Source organism: Lolium rigidum, unplaced genomic scaffold, assembly GCF_022539505.1.
Source record: "Lolium rigidum isolate FL_2022 unplaced genomic scaffold, APGP_CSIRO_Lrig_0.1 contig_13061_1, whole genome shotgun sequence".
NCBI classification, from domain to species: domain Eukaryota; kingdom Viridiplantae; phylum Streptophyta; class Magnoliopsida; order Poales; family Poaceae; genus Lolium; species Lolium rigidum.
This window is the reverse complement of record NW_025899833.1, coordinates 86,225-105,463: the sequence shown is the minus strand read 5'-3', so window position 1 is coordinate 105,463 and position 19,239 is coordinate 86,225. Positions and strand designations below refer to the sequence as shown.

At 44.2% G+C, this 19,239-nt stretch overlaps 1 protein-coding gene across 1 annotated transcript; it reads left to right on the top strand.

The window, feature by feature from the left end:
- Positions 1 to 7,792: 7,792 nt before the first annotated feature.
- On the top strand, positions 7,793 to 14,623 carry LOC124680335 (DEAD-box ATP-dependent RNA helicase 3, chloroplastic). The gene is made up of 10 exons (XM_047215406.1): positions 7,793 to 8,160; positions 8,982 to 9,118; positions 9,202 to 9,613; positions 10,335 to 10,433; positions 10,920 to 11,144; positions 11,564 to 11,941; positions 12,394 to 12,537; positions 12,819 to 12,914; positions 13,390 to 13,772; positions 14,137 to 14,623. The coding sequence occupies exons 1-10, from the start codon at positions 7,801 to 7,803 to the stop codon at positions 14,204 to 14,206; spliced, it is 2,304 nt and encodes a 767-aa protein (XP_047071362.1). The 5' UTR covers positions 7,793 to 7,800; the 3' UTR covers positions 14,207 to 14,623.
- Positions 14,624 to 19,239: the final 4,616 nt, after the last annotated feature.

Here is a 19,239-nt window from a genome sequence, read left to right as displayed (position 1 = left end):
AGGTGTGAGGGACCACGACTCGTGGTTCGAATGAAAGGGACTATGCCGCCGGTAAGCTTGACTTCTCTTCTTACCAAAAATATGGCGCAACAATTCGCATGCTTGCGTACATGGAGTTCTCGGTGATTTTTTTGACAAGAACTCGCGTGATTACGATGTTCGGCGATGTTTACCTTAGAGTGTCAACTGCTTGAGATTAGTTGGCCCTTTAGAGATGCCCTTAGTACCAAACTGATTCTGGTACACACTCTAGAGTGTGTTTTAATTTGGACATGAAGCTATAGATTTTGATTCAAACAATTTTGTTCTTTGGGACTGTGATCCGCTAGTTTTATTATTACTTATGTAATGAACGATGTACCGTGTGTGAGTTGAAACAAAATGTGTCATGGTGTTTTCCTTTTTCTAAAAAAGCTAGTACCTCCAATCCAAATTAATTGATTTAATTTAACTTTATCTAGATATGGATGGAGTTTGTGAGTAGATACATCTATTTTTAAATAAAGTTGAGTCAATTACTAATCCAAGATGGAAAGGAAATGACCTCTATTTCAATTCTATTGTTTGGATGTACATGGTATTTGTTGTTGGAATCAAATGGTGGCACCCAATTCTAATTCATGTTTGGATGCGCTAACCGTGGAATTTGATGTTTTGTTACGTTTGAATAATATAAAGTTGTCTACATGTAAGAAAATATTTTTTTTATATTAGAATGTTTATGTATTAAAATAAAACAATCATGTATCTCACAAATTCGAATTACATCACGCACATATAAAAAAGGATTACAAATTTGGATGGAGTTGCTGCTTATTTTCTAGGATTCTGCGGGTAAAAATCAAACAATTGAAGTGTTTCATGCCTCCACGAACAAAAATGCAGGTCACTTCATGCCTCATGCCTCCACGAACAAATCGAATTGGAGAGGCAGTGAGAGGGCCTTCCACGAACAAATCGAATTGGAGAGGCAGGGAGAGGGCAGGACGAGATTGACTTGGAATTGGGTAGGGAGAGGCCACCGCCCGCCACCCGCCGCCGTTCCCCGGCCTCCGCCATTCCTCTCTGCCGCCGCCGTTCCCCTACATCCGGTCATGTCTAGGGTTAGGTGAGCTGGAGAGGACAACGCCGGGCAGAGGCTCGGATGAGGGGCGAGATGGGGAGAAGAGAGCGCAGAACCAGTGAGCAAGATGGCCGCCGCCGCCGGAGTTGGAGATACCGCCGCCGGGACCCTCCGCGTCGCTATCGGGTGGAGAAGGCCGAGCTCACGAGCGTTCTCCAATCTCTCGCGCTGTGACGAAGCGGTAGGCACATCACGTTTCCAAGCGTTTCCGAGCTCCGTCCCTCGGAATCCTTCGACGCGAAACGGTACGCGCGCGGGCTGGGCTCGGAATTTGCCGGTCGTTTCCACGCCACGATTCTAACGCTTCCCAAACAGCTGAATTGGGTCTATTCATCGCGAATTCTAATTCCATGCCCCGATTCAGTGCATCCAAACACAGCCTAAATAATTCGAACAGAAGAAGCCCTCATTCCCAATCGCACAATGGGCTGAGCCCAACATCGGAGTGGGTTACGCGGATGCTACCTGGTTGGGGGCTGGGCTGAAATAATAGGATTATATTGACACGACTTGGTCAGATATTCAGATGCGCCGTAGCCAGCTTCCGAAAAATAGGATCGGGAACCAAGATCTCGGCCGGCCATGGCGACGTCCAAGAGGCGCGCAGCCGACTTCGTCCCGCCGCTATCTCCCCAGCCGCCGCAGAAGAAGACGACGATCCCCATCTCCCCGATCAAGCCGTCGCCGAGGTTGCGCCACCAGTACATCTCGCACGACCTGATACACAACATCCTGAGCCGCCTCCCGCCGAGGTCTGTCGCCCGCTGCCGGTCCGTCTGCAAGGACTGGCTCGCCGCGATATCCGACCCCAATTTCCTCGTCGCGCATCTCCAGGCTGCCAAGAGGAGGCCGTCGCTGCTCATGGTGCCGACCACCTCCAACGAGAGGTGCGCCTTCCCTCTCTTTACGTGGTTCTACAGGTACCGCGTCGGCGTCGAGGCCGAGCTGATGTACTTCCAGAACTTCTCTAGAATCGTCTGCATGCGCAATCCCCCTGTGCACTGCGACGGTCTGATCATCATCGCCGCCAATGTCGAGAAGATGATGATCTGCAACCCGGCGATGGGGGAGGTCGTCAGCCTGCCGCGTGCAAGCAACGGCGAGCGAAACTCCTTCGGGCACTGCAACAGTTCGCTCCACTTTGCCTCGAGGGCGGGGCTAGGGTTCGATCCACGCAGCAAGAAGTACAAGGTGGCTAGGTTCTTCTACCAAAACCCCACGGGCTACGACATAGTCTGCAAGTTCGAAGTGCTTACTCTAGGCACCAATGTGTGGCGGCGGACGGCCGATGATCCGCCATATCGAATCTGCTGGCGAACTCCGGTTCATGTGCAAGGCTCCATATACTGGATACTAAATGATATGTCACGCGGGTTTCTCCGGTTCAGTTTGGCCGATGAGAAGTTCAGCCTAGTACCGTGCCCTCCTAGCGATTACAAACCCGCACGTTTCGTGCAGTTGGAGAGCGAGCTCTGCTGCACCTGCTTCTGCGAGCAGAAGAGGGACCTGGAGGTTTGGAGCTTGAGTGTTGGGCGAGACAACCCTGAATGGACTAGGCGCTGCACACTGTTGATTACACCTGATTTGCTTTTTCCTAGCTTCACTGGTTGGCCGACGAGGTCTCCTAAAGTTGTTCTTCATGGGAGGGTGTTGATCCTGACGGCAGAGCGGAATGTGTGCCAGTATGACATGCACACAAATAGGATAGAGGAAATAGCTTCGGACAGGTCTTACCAAAAGAATGCGGTTCGACATCTCACTAATTATGTTGAGAGTTTGGTAGGTGTCAATAAACTTTGACATGTTACTTTTTTCTTTATATTTTGAAGCAAAGTAGTTGTGGCTATGTTTCTAATGGTTTAATGTGATCAGAAAAAGACGAGAGTGAATGGCAATCTCGAGTTCAATGAGCTCATGTTTTTCATTAGGTAGGAAAAGTCTGCTGCAGATAGGCAAGATCCACTTCATCAAAGTGACACCAAACATCCAACACGGTTTTAGTAGTAGGCTATGGCACTACAGGAAATAGATTCTTTGTCGAGTATCTAAAATACACGGCAAAGTCCTAAAAGTACTCGATGAAAGCTTCGCCGTGTAAAGCAATCTGCCAAGAACACACGGTGAATAATCCCTCGGCGAAGAACACACCGTGGCCAACAATACCATTATATTACTAAACACTGATGAGGGAAGTCTTCTCCTAGGATGGTTTCAGACGTATTTGGCTCGATGAGCCGTGCGACTTCCACACCATAAGATGATACTTCTTTGACCTATAGTTACACTAAAAAATTATACTTGTCTTCCACCCTTTTTAAACAAAATTGGTTTACGTTTCATTTTTCTATTTCTTAGATTTCATACTAATTAAACCACATATAATTGTTCATTAAACATACTACATATATTCTTTGTTATACACTTCGCCATCAACCACTGAAAATATATTTGTGCTAAATTTAAAAATTACAATAAAAAACTATTCTTCCTTATGTTTTTCTAATACTAAACAAATCTTTACTTAAATAAAATCCCCTAAAAATCAAGAAAACAAAAAAACACATGCCTCCATGGATTATTTTGTGACACTTATGAATGAGTGTACATATATCTCTCTCTATGCACATGTGCGTTTACGTATTTTGTTATGAATTCCTTAAATATCTCAGTAGAGATTTCTAATGCACATGGTCTAGCAAATATCTTGATGGAGGTTTCCAACCTATGATTAAGTATTTGAAACTTATAGAATATACAAGTAGTATTTTGTGAGGCAGTAATTTTAAGTAGCACAAGAGCATGTGCCCCCAAATGAAACATAATGTTATAAACTATAAGAAATATCAAATATTTAAATAAAAGTTTGTTGTGGGGAATGGATGTGCAATACTCAGGGACGTGAATTTGCGTTCTTATTATTTAAAACGACTTGACGTTGGATCCCCCCCCCCCCCTCATCCATTTCCTTTCAAAATATATTTCAATAAATCACACATGTGCATTTAAATTTTTAGTGTATAAATATATATTTGAACAGGCAACCCATTTCGTCATCCCTTTTCTACATGAAGTTTGTCGTCAAATCATTGGGATATATGCTATACTATTTTATTGTGGTCAACTGTGTTTTATATCTTCTAGTGTTTCAATAATTAGTTAGTTCATGTTGAAATTATGTGCCAGCTATTATCTATCGTTCATAGCAAACATAATTAAAAATGTGTGCATTTGTATTTTTGTTGGTTTTTGGTATGTGTTGTGCATGAAATGTGTAGTTTATTCTTGAATAGTAATCGTCATTTAATTGTATCATTTAGCAAATCAAGACACATCATATACATGCATTTTATTTAAAATTAAAAAGGGCCAAAGGGAATAAACCCTTGGCTTACTAGGAGATTTTAGTGAGTACAACCTGGTTTGCGAGTGCGGAGCCTTGAACCTAGGCCGGCAGGCATGCATCTGCCCATGCCCACCATCCTAACTACGCCTCCTTTCTCCACTACGGGAAAACAAGTCTTTGTCGTGCAACTATTTGCATGGCAAAGGGCCCTATATGCACGGCAAAGGCTTTGCCGTGTGACGCCGCATGGCAAAGGTCGCACGGCAATGCCATTGACGGCAAAGAGCAACTCACCAATGTTGCACGGCAAATATCGCTTCTTTGCCGTGTGCCAGACATGGTTTATCTAAAAAAAACGACCCAAACTAGCTGGTTTGGGAATCGAACCTAGGACAAAGAGTAGGGAAAGCGTGCAACCTTGCCACTGGGCTAAGTGTTCGTTTGTTGATAACTATATCACGCCACACCTTTTGAGATGAGAAGAAATCCAGTTTTTACATCTTTGTCGTGCGCTTACACTAGGCAAAGGCTTCTTTGTCGTGCGTTTGTTAAAGACACTAGGCAAAGGCTCTTTGCCGTGCAACCCAGCTGCGCGCACGACAAAGAGTGAGGCACGGCAATACCTAACGCCTTTGCCGTGCACCGAATCTTTGCCGGGCGGTGTGTTGGGCCATTGCCATGCACATTTCTTTGTTGTGCGGCCTCTTCCGTTGTTGCCGTGAATCGTATCTTTGCCGTGCGCTCGTGTCTATCATTTCCGTGGCCAAGATCTTTGCCGTGCGTTTTTATCTGTGCGCACGATAAATAAATCTTTGCCGTGCGGGGGCACACGGCAAAGAAAGGCTGCACGGCGACGCCTATTTTTCCCGTAGTGCTCTCAACTCAATAATTTTACATAAAGAGGCATATAGTACTTTCTCCGTAAAAAAACCAAAAAAAAAAGGATTTTATGAAGTTGCCTTTCAAGTAGTTTTAGTAAAACCTACTCTTATTCTTCCAACGAATGTGTATATTTAAGTACTTGCACTTATATCGAACTATAACGAAAGCGCGGTTTCATGTTTTTAGTACACTATTTCCTCTCTTTCATATTAGTTGTCGTTGATTTAATACAACTTTGTACTGAATCAAAGATAACTAATATGGAATGGAGAGAGTACTCCTTCGCAAAATGGATTATGTTTATCGCATTATTTATTAAAGTTTTTTTCTAGTGAGTATTGGTAAAGCCCCCGAAGCACATATCGTTTTAAACGAGTTCGTCAATGCCGGACATGAAGACTACCCTTTATTTCATTGTACTATTTACATCTCAAAATTAGGGCAGGATGAAACTCAGTGCTATTACCATAGGCATATGTATAATGCACAACTTGAGACATGATGATAAGCTGATTTACTCTATATAGTCTTGCAGATATTTCAAAAAATACCGTATAAGCAAAGAGCCAAGAACTTCCTGGCTCACCGCCGTGACAACGGGAAGCAGAGAGACATCGTTTCCTGTGAAGGAGGCGCCTCCCCGTCGGCCGCAAATCTGCAAAATCCCTAGCAAACCCCTCTCTCCCTATCCACCCGCCTCGCCTATAAACCCTGCCCCCACTCCAGACCCGAGCAGCCATCCATTCCATTTCTTATCGCGTCCCTCCCCTCTTCCCCCTTCCCCCTCCTACCCCAATGGCTTCCCTCCTCACGCTCCCGTCCCTCTCCCTCGCAACCCTAGCGGCGCCAAATAGGATGGAGAAAATAGCTTCGGATAGGTCTTAGCAAAAGAAGGTGGTTTGACATCTCAATAAATAGGTTGAGAGTTTGGTATGTATCAATAAAATTTAACATTTTTTTTGTATTTTGGAGCAAAATATTTTTGGTTACATTTCTAATGGTCAATGTGGTGAGAAAAGATAAAATGACGAGTTCAATGAGATCATTGCTTTCACAAGGTAGGGAATGCCTATCATTATAAGTTTCCCATTTAAGAGAAATCTGAACAAGCTACAAACAGGCGAGATTTACATTTTTGGATCATCAAGACCAAACACGTCTAACACCTTGGTTACATATGCTATGGATCTCTTGGCGGTCAATAATACATGTTTTTCTTAACACTGATGGTAAGTTGTTTCGCAGGATGATTTCGGGTATATTTGGTACGATGAGCACCATGACTTCGGCACCATAAGAAGATGATGATACTGTTTGAACCTATAATTATACTAAAATTTATACTTGTTTCTGTTTTTACCATATTTAAACAAAATTTGTACGTTGTCATTTTTCTATTTTACAATTTTGTTACTCTGCCACATATAATTATTTGTTGAACATACTATATGTGTTCTTCATTATACACTTCACTATGTACCATTGAAATTATATCTGTGCTAAATTGATTTTTAATAGTAAAACAATACTATTTTCTCTAATGTTTGTCTTGTGCTAAACAGACGTTTACTTCAACAAAATCCCCTTAAAACCAAGGAACCTAGGAAAAGGGAAAAAACACATGCTCCCGCGGATTATTTTGTGACACTTGCATGAATCAGTGTATATATATCTATCTATGTGTATGTGTGTTCACGTATTTTCTTATGAAAACTCCTTAAATATCTCAGTAGAAATTTCTAATGCATATGGTCTAGCAAGTATCTTGATGGAGGTTTACAATCGATTAAGTTCAAGCAAATTGAAACTTAAAAGAATATACAAGTATTTTGTGAGGCAATAATTCAAAGTAGCGCGGCGCAGGAGCATGTGCCCCCACACATGAATATACAAGTGTCTCGTCATCCCCTTTTACAAGAAGTTTGCACCCTTTTTCGTAGAATGGATTTGTTTAACGCATTGCTTATTAAGGTGTTTGTCTGGTGAGTATAAGGTGGTTACCGAAAATACTGGTCCAAACATCGGTCGAGATTTTTCAAACAAAATTTAAAATTTATCTAAAATTCGTCAAGGTTGAGTAAATTATACGAATTTTGATAACTACCGGCCGGTACTTTCTTTTACGGGTAGATACCGAGAAAACCGGTTACCGGCAAGATACCAAGGAAAAACCCTGATAATGCACCATTTCCACTTCGGATATGATGATAAGCTGATTTACTTTATAGACTTGCAGATATTTCACAAAATATCGTATAAGCAAAGAGCCAAGAACTTCAGCGTTTCATGTGACGGAGGAGGCTCCCCGTCGGCAACAAATGTGCAAAAACCCTGGCAAACCCCTCTCCCCCTATCCACCCGCCTCGCCTATAAACCCTCCTCCCCGCTCCACAGCCGAGAGCAGCCATCCGTTCCATTTCTTATCGCTTCCCTCTCCCCCTCTCCTCCCCCAATGGCTTCCCTCCTCACGCTCCCGTCCCTCGCCCTCGCCAACCCTAGCGGCAGCGGCGCGCCGGCCCTCCGCCTCCGCGCCGCCTTCCGCTGCTGGGCGCTCGGCCGCCGCTGGGCCGGCGCCGCCGCCGCCATCGCCTCGCCCAACTCCGTGCTCAGCGAGCACGCCTTCAAGCGCCTCGGCCTCGGCGGCAGCGACGACGAGGATGAGGATGAGGACGGGTTCGGGGAGGAGGGCGCCGCGGGGGAGGCGCTGCTGCAGGGGGACGCGGATGAGCTCGCCATCTCCAGGCTCGGACTGCCCGACCAGCTCGTCGCCACGCTCGAGAAGCGCGGGATTACCCACCTCTTCCCCATCCAGGTCAATTCAACGAATTCCCCCCATGTTTGTTCGTTGTTTGGCACTTTGAGCCGCTTAATTGTTCTGCTCGACTGAATTGCAGGTTTATTAGGACTTAGGCGGGGAGTGAGTGTAGGATTCTGTGAATTCTTCAGTAGTGTTATCTTAATTCGCTGTCGGTAGGCTGTTGAGAGCGGCTTGGACAATACAAAGTGCCTACTCTTTACAGTTACGAAAAGGAGACCACAGCGTTCATAACGAAGTTGCCAAGTGCCAACACTCGAGCCTAAGTAACATCTCACCCAAACATACTCGTATCCAGCTATCGCGAGCGGGTTGGGTATGGTGAGTGGAGCACTGGACTGGAGCTTGCTCTCTTTAGTTCGGAAATGAGACAATTATCATTGTAACCAATTTCCCAATCGCCCACACTTGAGCCTAACAAACATGTTGACCATAGAGTGTCAACTGTAGTTTGCATCGAGATTTTTCTCGCCTGCGGTTTTAGTATCCCACTGTCAGTCAAAACTGCCCTGTTCCCACAAGTAGTGTTCACTGTTGTTAGATTTGCTATCGTCCAACAGGAGTTGGGGACAGCTGTACCATGTATTCCTTTATTTCCATTCTTTATTTTCAACTCAGAACTCATAGGATGGGAAGCCGGGCAACACATTCTCTAAGTCATGCCCATTAACAAAATGCATAAGTAAAAGATGATATACATTAAATTGCCTTTGTACTGTGTACTATTTGAACACTTTTTTCACTGTGCTTGATTTACTTCATACTATTAGGTGTTTGTTTAGTTGTTGTTTGCTGATATTTTTTCGTGTCTCCTTCAGAGGGCTGTGTTGGTTCCAGCACTTGAGGGCCGTGACCTGATTGCAAGAGCAAAGACTGGAACTGGAAAGACCCTGGCCTTTGGTATACCCATGATCAAGCAGATAATTGAGCAGGATGAAGCGGGGCGCAGTCTTGGGTACCCATCTATCTTGTTTTGCAGCTGCATTTCGTGAAGCATTAATATTTCACATCCCTAACTGTGTTTTTCCCTTTTGCTAGGCGAGGTCGTACTCCACGAGCTTTGGTCCTTGCACCCACTAGAGAATTGGCTAAACAAGTTGAGAAGGAAATAATGGAATCGGCACCAAAGCTTAGTACAGTGTGTGTTTATGGTGGTGTCTCGTATAATACCCAGCAGAATGCACTCTCCCGTGGTGTTGATGTTGTCGTAGGAACTCCGGGTCGCCTCATTGATTTGATAAACGGTGGAAGTCTTAAGTTGGGAGAAGTTAGGTACCTGGTCCTTGATGAGGCTGACCAGATGCTTGCAGTTGGGTTTGAGGAAGACGTCGAAACAATATTGCAACAGGTGCCAGCGGATCGACAAAGCATGCTTTTCTCTGCGACCATGCCTAGTTGGGTGAAGAAATTGTCCAGGCGGTACTTGAATAATCCGTTGACAATTGATTTGGTATGGCCTTCATGCTTTCACATTCATTTTCTTCCCTATTTTCTTGGGCTTCTAATTGGTCTGGTTGTTTTGCTTTGGTACTGGCTTGCGAAAAGTTGCCCATGAATCAGTGTCATCTAATTAAGAGCATTCTTACATATAGTCAGGTCTTATATCCTATGGTTCCTTCATTAATGTGCCATTAATGCAAATTCTGGGCACCAAACTTGGTATGTTGACACATGTGACCCATGAGATTGTCTGCCGCTCATTTTTTTGTTAATCTATGTAAGCCTGAAATATTGGTTTTAATTCATAGCCATGGTGCATGGATACAAACTGCAAGAAGTTTACGACACATACCCATATCTCCTGAAACTCATGAAAGGAAACTTTGATGGATTTTTATTTTTGACATGCATTGGCCAGGAAATTATATAGTATTACTCCATCTCATCATATAAGATGTTATTACAACATATTAACTCCTATGTTGGTTTTAATAACATCTTATATTATGGGACGAAGGGAGTACTTTCTTAGTTTCTGTTTGCTTAAATGGAAATTGTTTTCATCCCACTTGTAAAAAGAATAAAACAGAGATAAGAGATAATAAGACTGGCCTCGAGCATGTTACTTGTACTGAAGATTCATGCCGCTGCTTTCTGAGATAGAAACTGCAATGCTTTACTTCTCCTTTTTGTTCTAATCAGTCATTTGGTGTCCCCATGTGCTTAATTAGGTCGGTGATAGTGATGAAAAGCTAGCTGAAGGGATCAAACTCTATGCTATCCCACTGACGACGACATCGAAGCGCACCATTCTTAGTGATCTAATTACGGTATGTTAATACTGTCCAATGGTTTTTACCTGTTTCTTTGTGCTAACTTTTTTTCTCTTATTTTCTGCTCTATCTTTTTATCTACCCCTTGGGATAATAGAAATAAAGCAGATAGGTAGGACATACATGGTTTATTCGATTTGCATAAATAGTTTTACTTTTGTATGCTGACATACTTTTCCAAAGAATTTAGTTCTTACTTTCCTTGATTGCTTTCATTCCTTTAAGTTTGCTTGGAGCTGAAGTCTTTTTCTCCACAAAATCAGTTTACCAGTTACAAATTAGAACTACTCATCTTAACTGGGTCTAAATTCCAAATGGTTTTGCACTTTGAGTCCTGAGGGTACCTGATCTTGTAGCAGTCCCTGAGAGATTTGTTGGGACCTTTAGTGTTTCAAACACGGGCAAATTAGATTTTTAATAATACCCTGATTTTATCACTTTATTTTTATTAGTGCAATGTTACTCAAAATCTTATGTTGTCAGGTATATGCAAAGGGTGGGAAAACTATTGTTTTCACTCGGACGAAACGCGATGCAGATGAGGTATCATTGGCATTGACAAGCAGTATTGCTTCTGAGGCACTTCACGGTGATATTTCACAACATCAGCGTGAGAGGACATTAAATGGTTTTCGCCAGGGGAAATTTACTGTTCTGGTGGCAACTGATGTTGCTTCTCGTGGTCTTGATATACCAAATGTTGATTTGGTAGGTTTGAGAAGTCTCTTCACTTTAATCTGATTCTAGATGCATATTTCTGTAAAGCACCACCTGTCCTAAAAACAATCTCATCTTTGAGCTTTGGCTGTTGACTGTTGAAAAACATACAGCTTTGAAGCATATATTATGTTGGACAACTTGTGTTTACCAGATTATTACTTTGTACGTAGCGGAATAGGACAATTGGTGCAAATTCCAAGATATCTCTTGCACATTCTGTTAAACATTCAGCCTCACACACTTGTTTATTATTAACAGTGCTAAACTTGGGTTACTTGCAATTAGGGTGGCACTGTTTGTTATCAGTTTCTGTTAATAACTCATTAAATGCATTGCAGTATTCTGCCATGTCAACTGGATTTTAGCAGATAAGGACTAATCAATGAGAGATATTTCCTTTGTTGCAGATTATCCATTATGAATTGCCAAATGATCCAGAGACTTTTGTTCATCGTTCCGGGCGCACTGGACGAGCTGGGAAAGCAGGAAATGCTATCTTAATGTTTACAACTAATCAGCGAAGGACAGTTAAATCACTTGAACGTGATGTCGGATGCAGATTTGAGTTTATTGGCCCTCCAACAATGGAAGAAGTACTGGATTCATCTGCAGAGCATGTCATTGCTACCCTGCGAGGTGTGCACCCCGAGTCCATTCAATACTTTGTTCCAGCAGCTGAGAGACTAAGGGAAGAACTAGGACCCAATGCTCTTGCTTCTGCATTGGCACATCTGAGTGGATTTTCTCAGCCACCTTCTTCACGTTCTCTGATCAGCCATGAACAGGTAAAAACTGACACACGGAGATTACACATATGCATGGTTTTTATATGAATTCCACCAATTTTACTACAGTAGTACCTCCGATCCATAATAAGTTTCGCGGTTTTAGTAAAAAATTGAACTTTTTGAACTAAAACCACCGACATTTTTTATGGATCGGAGGGAGTATTTTTCACAGTTAAGTAAGCAAACATTTTACCTGTTCCACTATTACTGAAACCCAGGTGTTCTTGATTTAATTAACCTTATAAGTATCTTCTAGACTTCAGATTGTATCCAGTTGATGTTATATAACTACTAGTACATCTACTAGTATTGGAATTACCTCTATAATGAGGGTTATCAAACAATCATCTAGCAAAGCTCCATAGCTTTGTTGTGCATTTACCTTTTCTTACATTTTGCTCTTAAGCAACAAACCTTCAAATGCTTTCACTAACTCTATTAAAATGCAGGGATCGGTGACATTGCAACTAATCAGGGATCCGGAATATGCAAGAGGTTTCTTTTCTCCTAGATCTGTCACCGGTTTTCTATCTGATGTTTCTCCAGCTGCTGCTGATGAGGTTGGAAAAATATACCTAATAGCAGATGAGCGGGTGAGTTATTTCACCATTTACTTCTGTGCATTTGTTCCATGATATAGTTCTGAAACTGCTGGGCAGTGGCCGTTACTGTTTCCTTGGTGTTCACATATTCTCCATCCAATGCTTATTACTTCCAGTAGGCTACTACTAGTATTTAGTCTATCATTTTTCTTTAGAGAAAGAAAGTTGCATGCACAGTAACTGAACCACCATTATAGGGCACAACCTCTTCTCATTGTCTCCTTTGTTCAAATAAATTTTAAATCTTTTCTACACATTGCTGTGTGTACCAGGTCCAAGGAGCAGTCTTTGATTTACCCGAGGAGATTGCAAAGGATTTGCTTAGTATGGAACTGCCCACAGGAAACACCTTAAGCAAAGTAACAAAGGTAATTTTTGGATCTTGATCTTCTAAAGTTAATTACTGTAGATAATTCGCGTGGGGAAGTCTTGATGGCTTGATGTGGCAAGTGGCAACACAATGACATCTCTTGTTTAATTACTGAAAATTCTGGTCAAGATAAATTAAATCAAAAGCCTAGCTCCATACTGCTTTATTTTCTATACTATATTATGTCTTTACCTCTAGCCAAGCCAAAGTGACTTTTGGCTTATTGGATTTCTATTATCCCATGAAATAGTAAATAATAAATTAACAACATACTACTCTTGCACTACACATATTATATAGTGAAGTACTCCCTCCGTTCCTTTTTAATTGACTCGGATTTAGTACAAACTTATACTAAATCCGAGTCAATTAAATAAGAACGGAGGGAGTACTTATCATGCTCTTGTTGTATATGTGATGTTTGCTTGTTATGAGCTAGTGTGGTGACTGTTCATTTTACTTTGTGCTTGCAGCTGCCAGCGTTGCAAGATGATGGCCCTGCTACTGATTCTTATGGTCGATTCTCAAACTCGGACCGGGGTTCTAGGAACCGAAGGGGGTCCAGGGGCGGTTTTGGCGGGGCCCCAAGAGGCCGTGGTGGTTGGGACTCCGATGGTGAAGGATTTCGTCGTGGTGGCAGGACCTCCAAACCTGACAACGATATCTGGTCAGATGATGACTTTTCAGGTGGTGCCAGAAGATCCTCCGGTGGCCGTTCATCATCCTCTGGTGGCCGCTCATCTTATGGTGGGCGTGGTGGCTCATCATCCTTCGGTGAACGATCATCGTCATTTGGTGACCGCTCATCATCTTATGGTGGCCGTGGCGGTGGCTCATCCTTTGGCAGCAGGGACAGGTAATCTTCACAAAATCAATCAAATAACATCAGAAAATGCTCCGTTGATACACGGTCTTCCATGTACAAGTTCTTAGTTATCCATTTGCATTTCGAAGTGGCATGTCATCGTCCTGATTCCTTTGCATCCATGATTCTCTTTCCACCATTGAGCACCTAATGTGATATTTTTATCAAGTTACCTCCAGTATATATGAACACCTCATGCGAGTACTTATTACCTAGTGCTAGCCAGTGAAACTGATGATAAAACTTTTGGTAGCTAGCTCTTGGTGCGCAATGGTCAAAACTTACTTTTACCATTTCTTCAGCACGAAATGAAAGCTTTCTTCCGCTAACACTCTCCCTCCATTTGCATGAGCAGAAGCTTCAGTGGTGCTTGCTTCACATGTGGACAATCAGGGCACAGAGCATCAGACTGCCCAAACAAGTAGACAGTGCGGACAACGCACAGCTTGCCTGCAGCATGGGGTTGCTCCATCTGGGCCTGATCAGTTTCTCCAACAAGCGGCTGGACAGTTGAACAGAACGCCAAGGAACACTCGAAGATTGGCCTCCCTGTTGATCTGATCTACACATGCCTGACGATGGATGGTGCAATACATACAGTTTTTGTGTGGTCGAGGAAGATTTTTTGCATGCTGCTGAGTGCTGACCCACCGTAGGAGAGCCGAGCCTTCTGTTAAGTTATTCGTGTAATAGGGTATAATAGGGACGCTGTTTTTCTTTTTAAATTTTGTTGCTGCCACTTGTTGGACTTCACGATAGAATGTATGTTAACACTACATGAACCTTGTAAAGTTCTACAGAACCAAAAATATTCAGAACTATTCACCGTCAGTTATTTAGAACCACTATTGTCAAATGGTAATGTGAAATGTCAAACAGCTCTGTAGCTTCTTATTAAGACTTCGATGTCCGTTGTAGATGGTTTTTCATCGTTTTTTCTGTTCCGTACCTTTGATCTTTGTGTGATGAATGTATGCTATAACACTACATGAACCTTTGTAAAGTTCTACAGAAGAAAAACATCCAGAACTATTCACCTCAGTTATAATCTCTATTGTTAAAATGTGATATGTCAAACAACTCTGGAGCCTCCCGTTGGACATGAATGTTTGATGTACAAAGGTCTGTGTCGGTTGTTGCCGGCAGCTCTGTGTTACTTTTGACCTTTGCGAGATGAACCAGTTATGAAGGTAATGCCGGCTTGGTCAATAGCTCAATATAGTGTACGAGAGTTGATTTAACACATTATAAGAGACATGGTTCAACATGGTGGTTGATGGTTGGCAGTGATGCCAAACTAGTTGACCTTGAGGCTCTGCGAAACAGTGGTACTTGATCGTTGGTGACTCTTGTTGCTTGGGATGATGCGTTGCTTACGGTGATGTGATCTGTGCGGCTGTGTACGCGAAACGTGTGAAATGTTCATGAAGTTGGATCGAAGGTGGACACGGTCGCGCGTGTACGTCGGGAATGGTGGGTCGATGGGAGGGTGGTTGGTTGGCACCAACATATCTGACGGCAGCCAAGGACGCCCAACAGCCCGAACCATATATGACATCAGTACGTCAGGCCAGGTCTGAAAATGGGCGTAAAAGGAGTCAGATGCTCAGGTTTCGTGCTAATCTCATCGTAAACATGCCATTGACCACGCTACGAGAACGGTCGTTCCCGCAAACTGAAATTGTACTCTCTCCTATACATAATAAGTTAGCACAATTTTTATACTAAGCTTTTCGGTACTTATTATGGATCGGAGGAAGCACCAAATTTTACGTGAATGTTTGCATTTGTCTGAATTTATTTCAGAATTTAATTAGAGCTATTTTTTCAGTGGTAGATGATGTATCCGACAAGATGTCTATAATGAGTTCATCAAACTTGAGACATGCTGGCTGAGTTACTCACGGATGCTGATACGGGTAGGGTGTATCGTGCGTTCATATGAAATGCACATACGTATGTGTGAACAGTGAACGTATGTTACGGGCACGAAGAAGACACGACGCGGCTCTGGCTGCCATTCACCGATTCACGGGCCGTCCGCGCAAACGGATGGAATGCACACGCAGCGTGCGCCAAGTGTCTGATCTCCACATACAGACACACGCCTTGCGCAGATTAGCACAGCTAACGACGTGTCCAGAAGAGTAAACTTGCCACGTCAACGTTTGATAACGACGATAAAAATATTTCGGTAGGAGTAACTGCCATCGACGTGAACACGTGTATAGATGCGTGCGCCTTGCATCGGTACAGGTCATCGGAGAGTACGAAGAAAGCTACTGTTCGTTTTAGAATTAGCAGCAGTTTGTCCACGGTCACACTCCAGATTCTAGATGAAGATGGTTAGACCTTAAACGGAGTTGTTAACTCGCCAGGGTTGACTTCACTGGGTTACTTTTAATCAGATCTTTAGATGAGATTCCTTTGTCCGCAAGACATGTGGAATCGAATCTCTTGGGGCGAGTTAGCTGCTTGACGTTACACACCTTAATCGAACTAGTCTGCACTGTGCAGTATACTCATTGCTTCTCGAAGATATCACTATGGATCAGCCTATGAATGCAACCACCGGTAACCATACGCTCAACCCTACGTACAAGGTGTTGGACGGATGTGCCGGCGTCTCGTGCCACTTCGGATGTTGTTGATGGAACCGACATGAGATCGGCTCAAACGGTTGTTTCCTCTTTAAATACATGCCTGGTATACTGTTTAAGTAGGTCGCCGTCTTTGACAAGAGGAATATCCCTTCTTATAGAGGTTGAGCGGCAAAAGATCCTTGAGCTCAACGCTCACAACCTTGCCGAGTCGCCGAGGCCTCGGTCCGCCCAGAATGAGGCATCCCGCTAGTGGCAGGCTGAAGGCCCAACATCACAAAGAAGCTCCGGTGACGTCTGCGGCGATGCTACACCGCTAGATGCACGAATCAAGGGCAGAGAGGCAGGCGCAGGAGTAGGCGCAACATGCCAAGGGAAAGAAGGACGACAGGTTTGGCCCATCACGTGCCCCGCCCGATGGCGAGTAAGCTAGGTTTTAGCTAAAAATTAGCCATTTTCATTCAACTTTGTAAAATATAACGAAAGTTGAATGAAAATTGCCATGTTCGTTTGAATTTGTCTCGACTCCTAAAGATTATAGGATGTGCTGACCATTTTCAAATGGAGGGAACAAGTGTCGATACCTTTGATAGCACATAGCGGACGTTGTTGTTCTCCGTCGTCTATTTAGAGAACGTCATAGATAATCGGAAGCCGCAATTATTTGGAGTAGCTTAAATAGCATGTTAGCGGGGATTTAAATTTGAGATCTCCTAATTTTTATACGGAGTACCATATTAAATTGATGCAGTAGCTAATTATCCCAAAAAAATCGAACTGATAAAAAAACTAATACTCTAGCATATATATTTTAACAATATATACTGCCGCTGATCTGGTCCTGTGAATTTATCGATCAGAGCAGACGACTCGCGGAGACGTGAAGACCAAGTCGCGCGTTTGACCCACCATTATTGGCCAATCATCATTCAAATCATCGATCCATGGACACACGCGCACTCCATCCACCTCCTCCGAGGCTCTGAGTGAGTGTTACTCCAAGGTTGTCCGTGCTGTACGCGATAACCCGGCGGCGCATTGCCAATTAACAGTAGAGTAATGTCTATTCCGCCGCAGCTAGATCGAGCGGTTTATCGCGGTGATTGCACGGCGCCAAAGGGTTACATTACATGATTCATGCATGTAGAGTTTATCCAAACCATAGGCGAAGGGAGACGGAACGGGATACAATGACGTGACATATATATGGTGCCACGAATAAGGCCGCCGGCCGGCGCGGCATTCCTCCACTCCTGTATCTGTCTATCGACATCGAGACGCTCTATGCGTCTGCCCGGACCAGATCGACTTGCTGCCTGCGGGCCGGCTATGGCGACAGGACTTCCGCCAGGTGTGTGGCGCGGCACACGACGCCACGGCAGGTAGCCAAGAACCTTCCCAACATACGTAGGTACTCCCTCCGTCCACAAAAGAGTGGACGTGCGGGAGACCCAAGACAACTTAAGCAATTTGCAAAAACACCCCGCCAGCTCTCAATTAAGCAGCTGAACCAGCCTTGGTGGTGCTTCGTTTTACTCAACAGTAGTTAATGTGCATGGCAGTAATACAATTTTAAAACAACTAAAACCACTTCCCGCCAGCTCTCTCTGGCGCCATTTTCTGTTACATTTCCCGCCAGCTACAGTAGCACAACCTCTCAGAGTATAAGCTTACAAAAATTTGAGTTTTGGCAGAGAAAAGACTGGGCGCCAGTACTCAATTTTGGCAGCCCAACCGACTGGACAGTGCTATAAAACAAAACTAGCACTTGCATCCAGCTAACCATAGACACGCACTAGTACTCAATCTCTCTTCATGGCTGATGTAGATGACGTGCACCATGAGGCTGCCATGGATGAAGAGCTCCAGATCGCCCATCACCATGAGGCTGCCATGGATGTAGAGGACCTGCATGAATCAGATGAATCCGGTAAGTAGAAGCTCAAGTTGATGTTGCCTCATAAAAGGTAGTTTGCCTCATAATTTGGTTAACTTGACTTCCTTCCAAGCGCCCGCCGCCGGGACTTCCTTCCCAGCGTCCGCCGCTTCATCCTCGTCCAGATCGACGAGCTTGGCCCCGACACCATTGCGGCGACGCAGACGAATATACGACGGTGATGCAGGGCGAAACCTGACCGCACGAGAACGGTCGGGGCCTCCACCACCAGATCGGCGGCGGCCGCGTGTTGCGCCGCCGGTGGGGATGTCGGCCTTCACTCTCTGGACACCGTCGGCTTCCGCTCCTCCTCCTGCCATGACTCAAAGTGGATACAATCCCTACTCGTCGGAAGACTATATATACTCGGCGCCATTAATCCGGGATGAGAGGTGGTGTGGCCGAAGATTGGAGGTTAGAGCGGCCGGATTGGGGATTGGAGGCTGGGTCGGCGGCGAGAGGAACGTTGGAGGAGAGAAATGACTTGGGGAAGGAGGGACGCGTGATTTAGGTTCTCTCTCCTCAGCGGTTAGATCGAGGCGTGGACCAAGGGGTAAAACGCAAAAACACCAACCGCATGCGCAGATGTACACTCTTTTGTGGATTTTCGTTTGGGCCAGACGTCCACTCTTTTGTGGACGGAGGGAGTAGGAGGGAGATGAAAACACGTATACATACATCGCTGCCGGGAACGTCCACTACGGAAAAAACTGCAGTTGCCGTGCTTTGCATCTTTGCCGTGTGTTTCCGCACGGCAAAGATTTCTTTGCCGTGCGCACGTAGAAAAACACACGGTAAAGATTTTGGCCACGGCAAACACAGACACGAGCGCACGGTAAAGATTTGATTCACGGCAACGACGGAAGAGAGCGCACGGCAAAGAAAGTTGCACGGCAAAGGACCAACATAGCGCACGACAAAG

Excerpts from the sequence above, each read along its gene's own strand:
- LOC124680335 (XM_047215406.1), top strand. The coding sequence starts at position 7,801 with ATGGCTTCCCTCCTCACGCTCCCGTCCCTCGCCCTCGCCAACCCTAGC. Across the intron at positions 9,119-9,201 it reads GAAGCGGGGCGCAGTCTTGG|GCGAGGTCGTACTCCACGAG; the intron begins GTACCCATCTAT and ends CCCTTTTGCTAG. Across the intron at positions 10,434-10,919 it reads TTCTTAGTGATCTAATTACG|GTATATGCAAAGGGTGGGAA; the intron begins GTATGTTAATAC and ends TTATGTTGTCAG.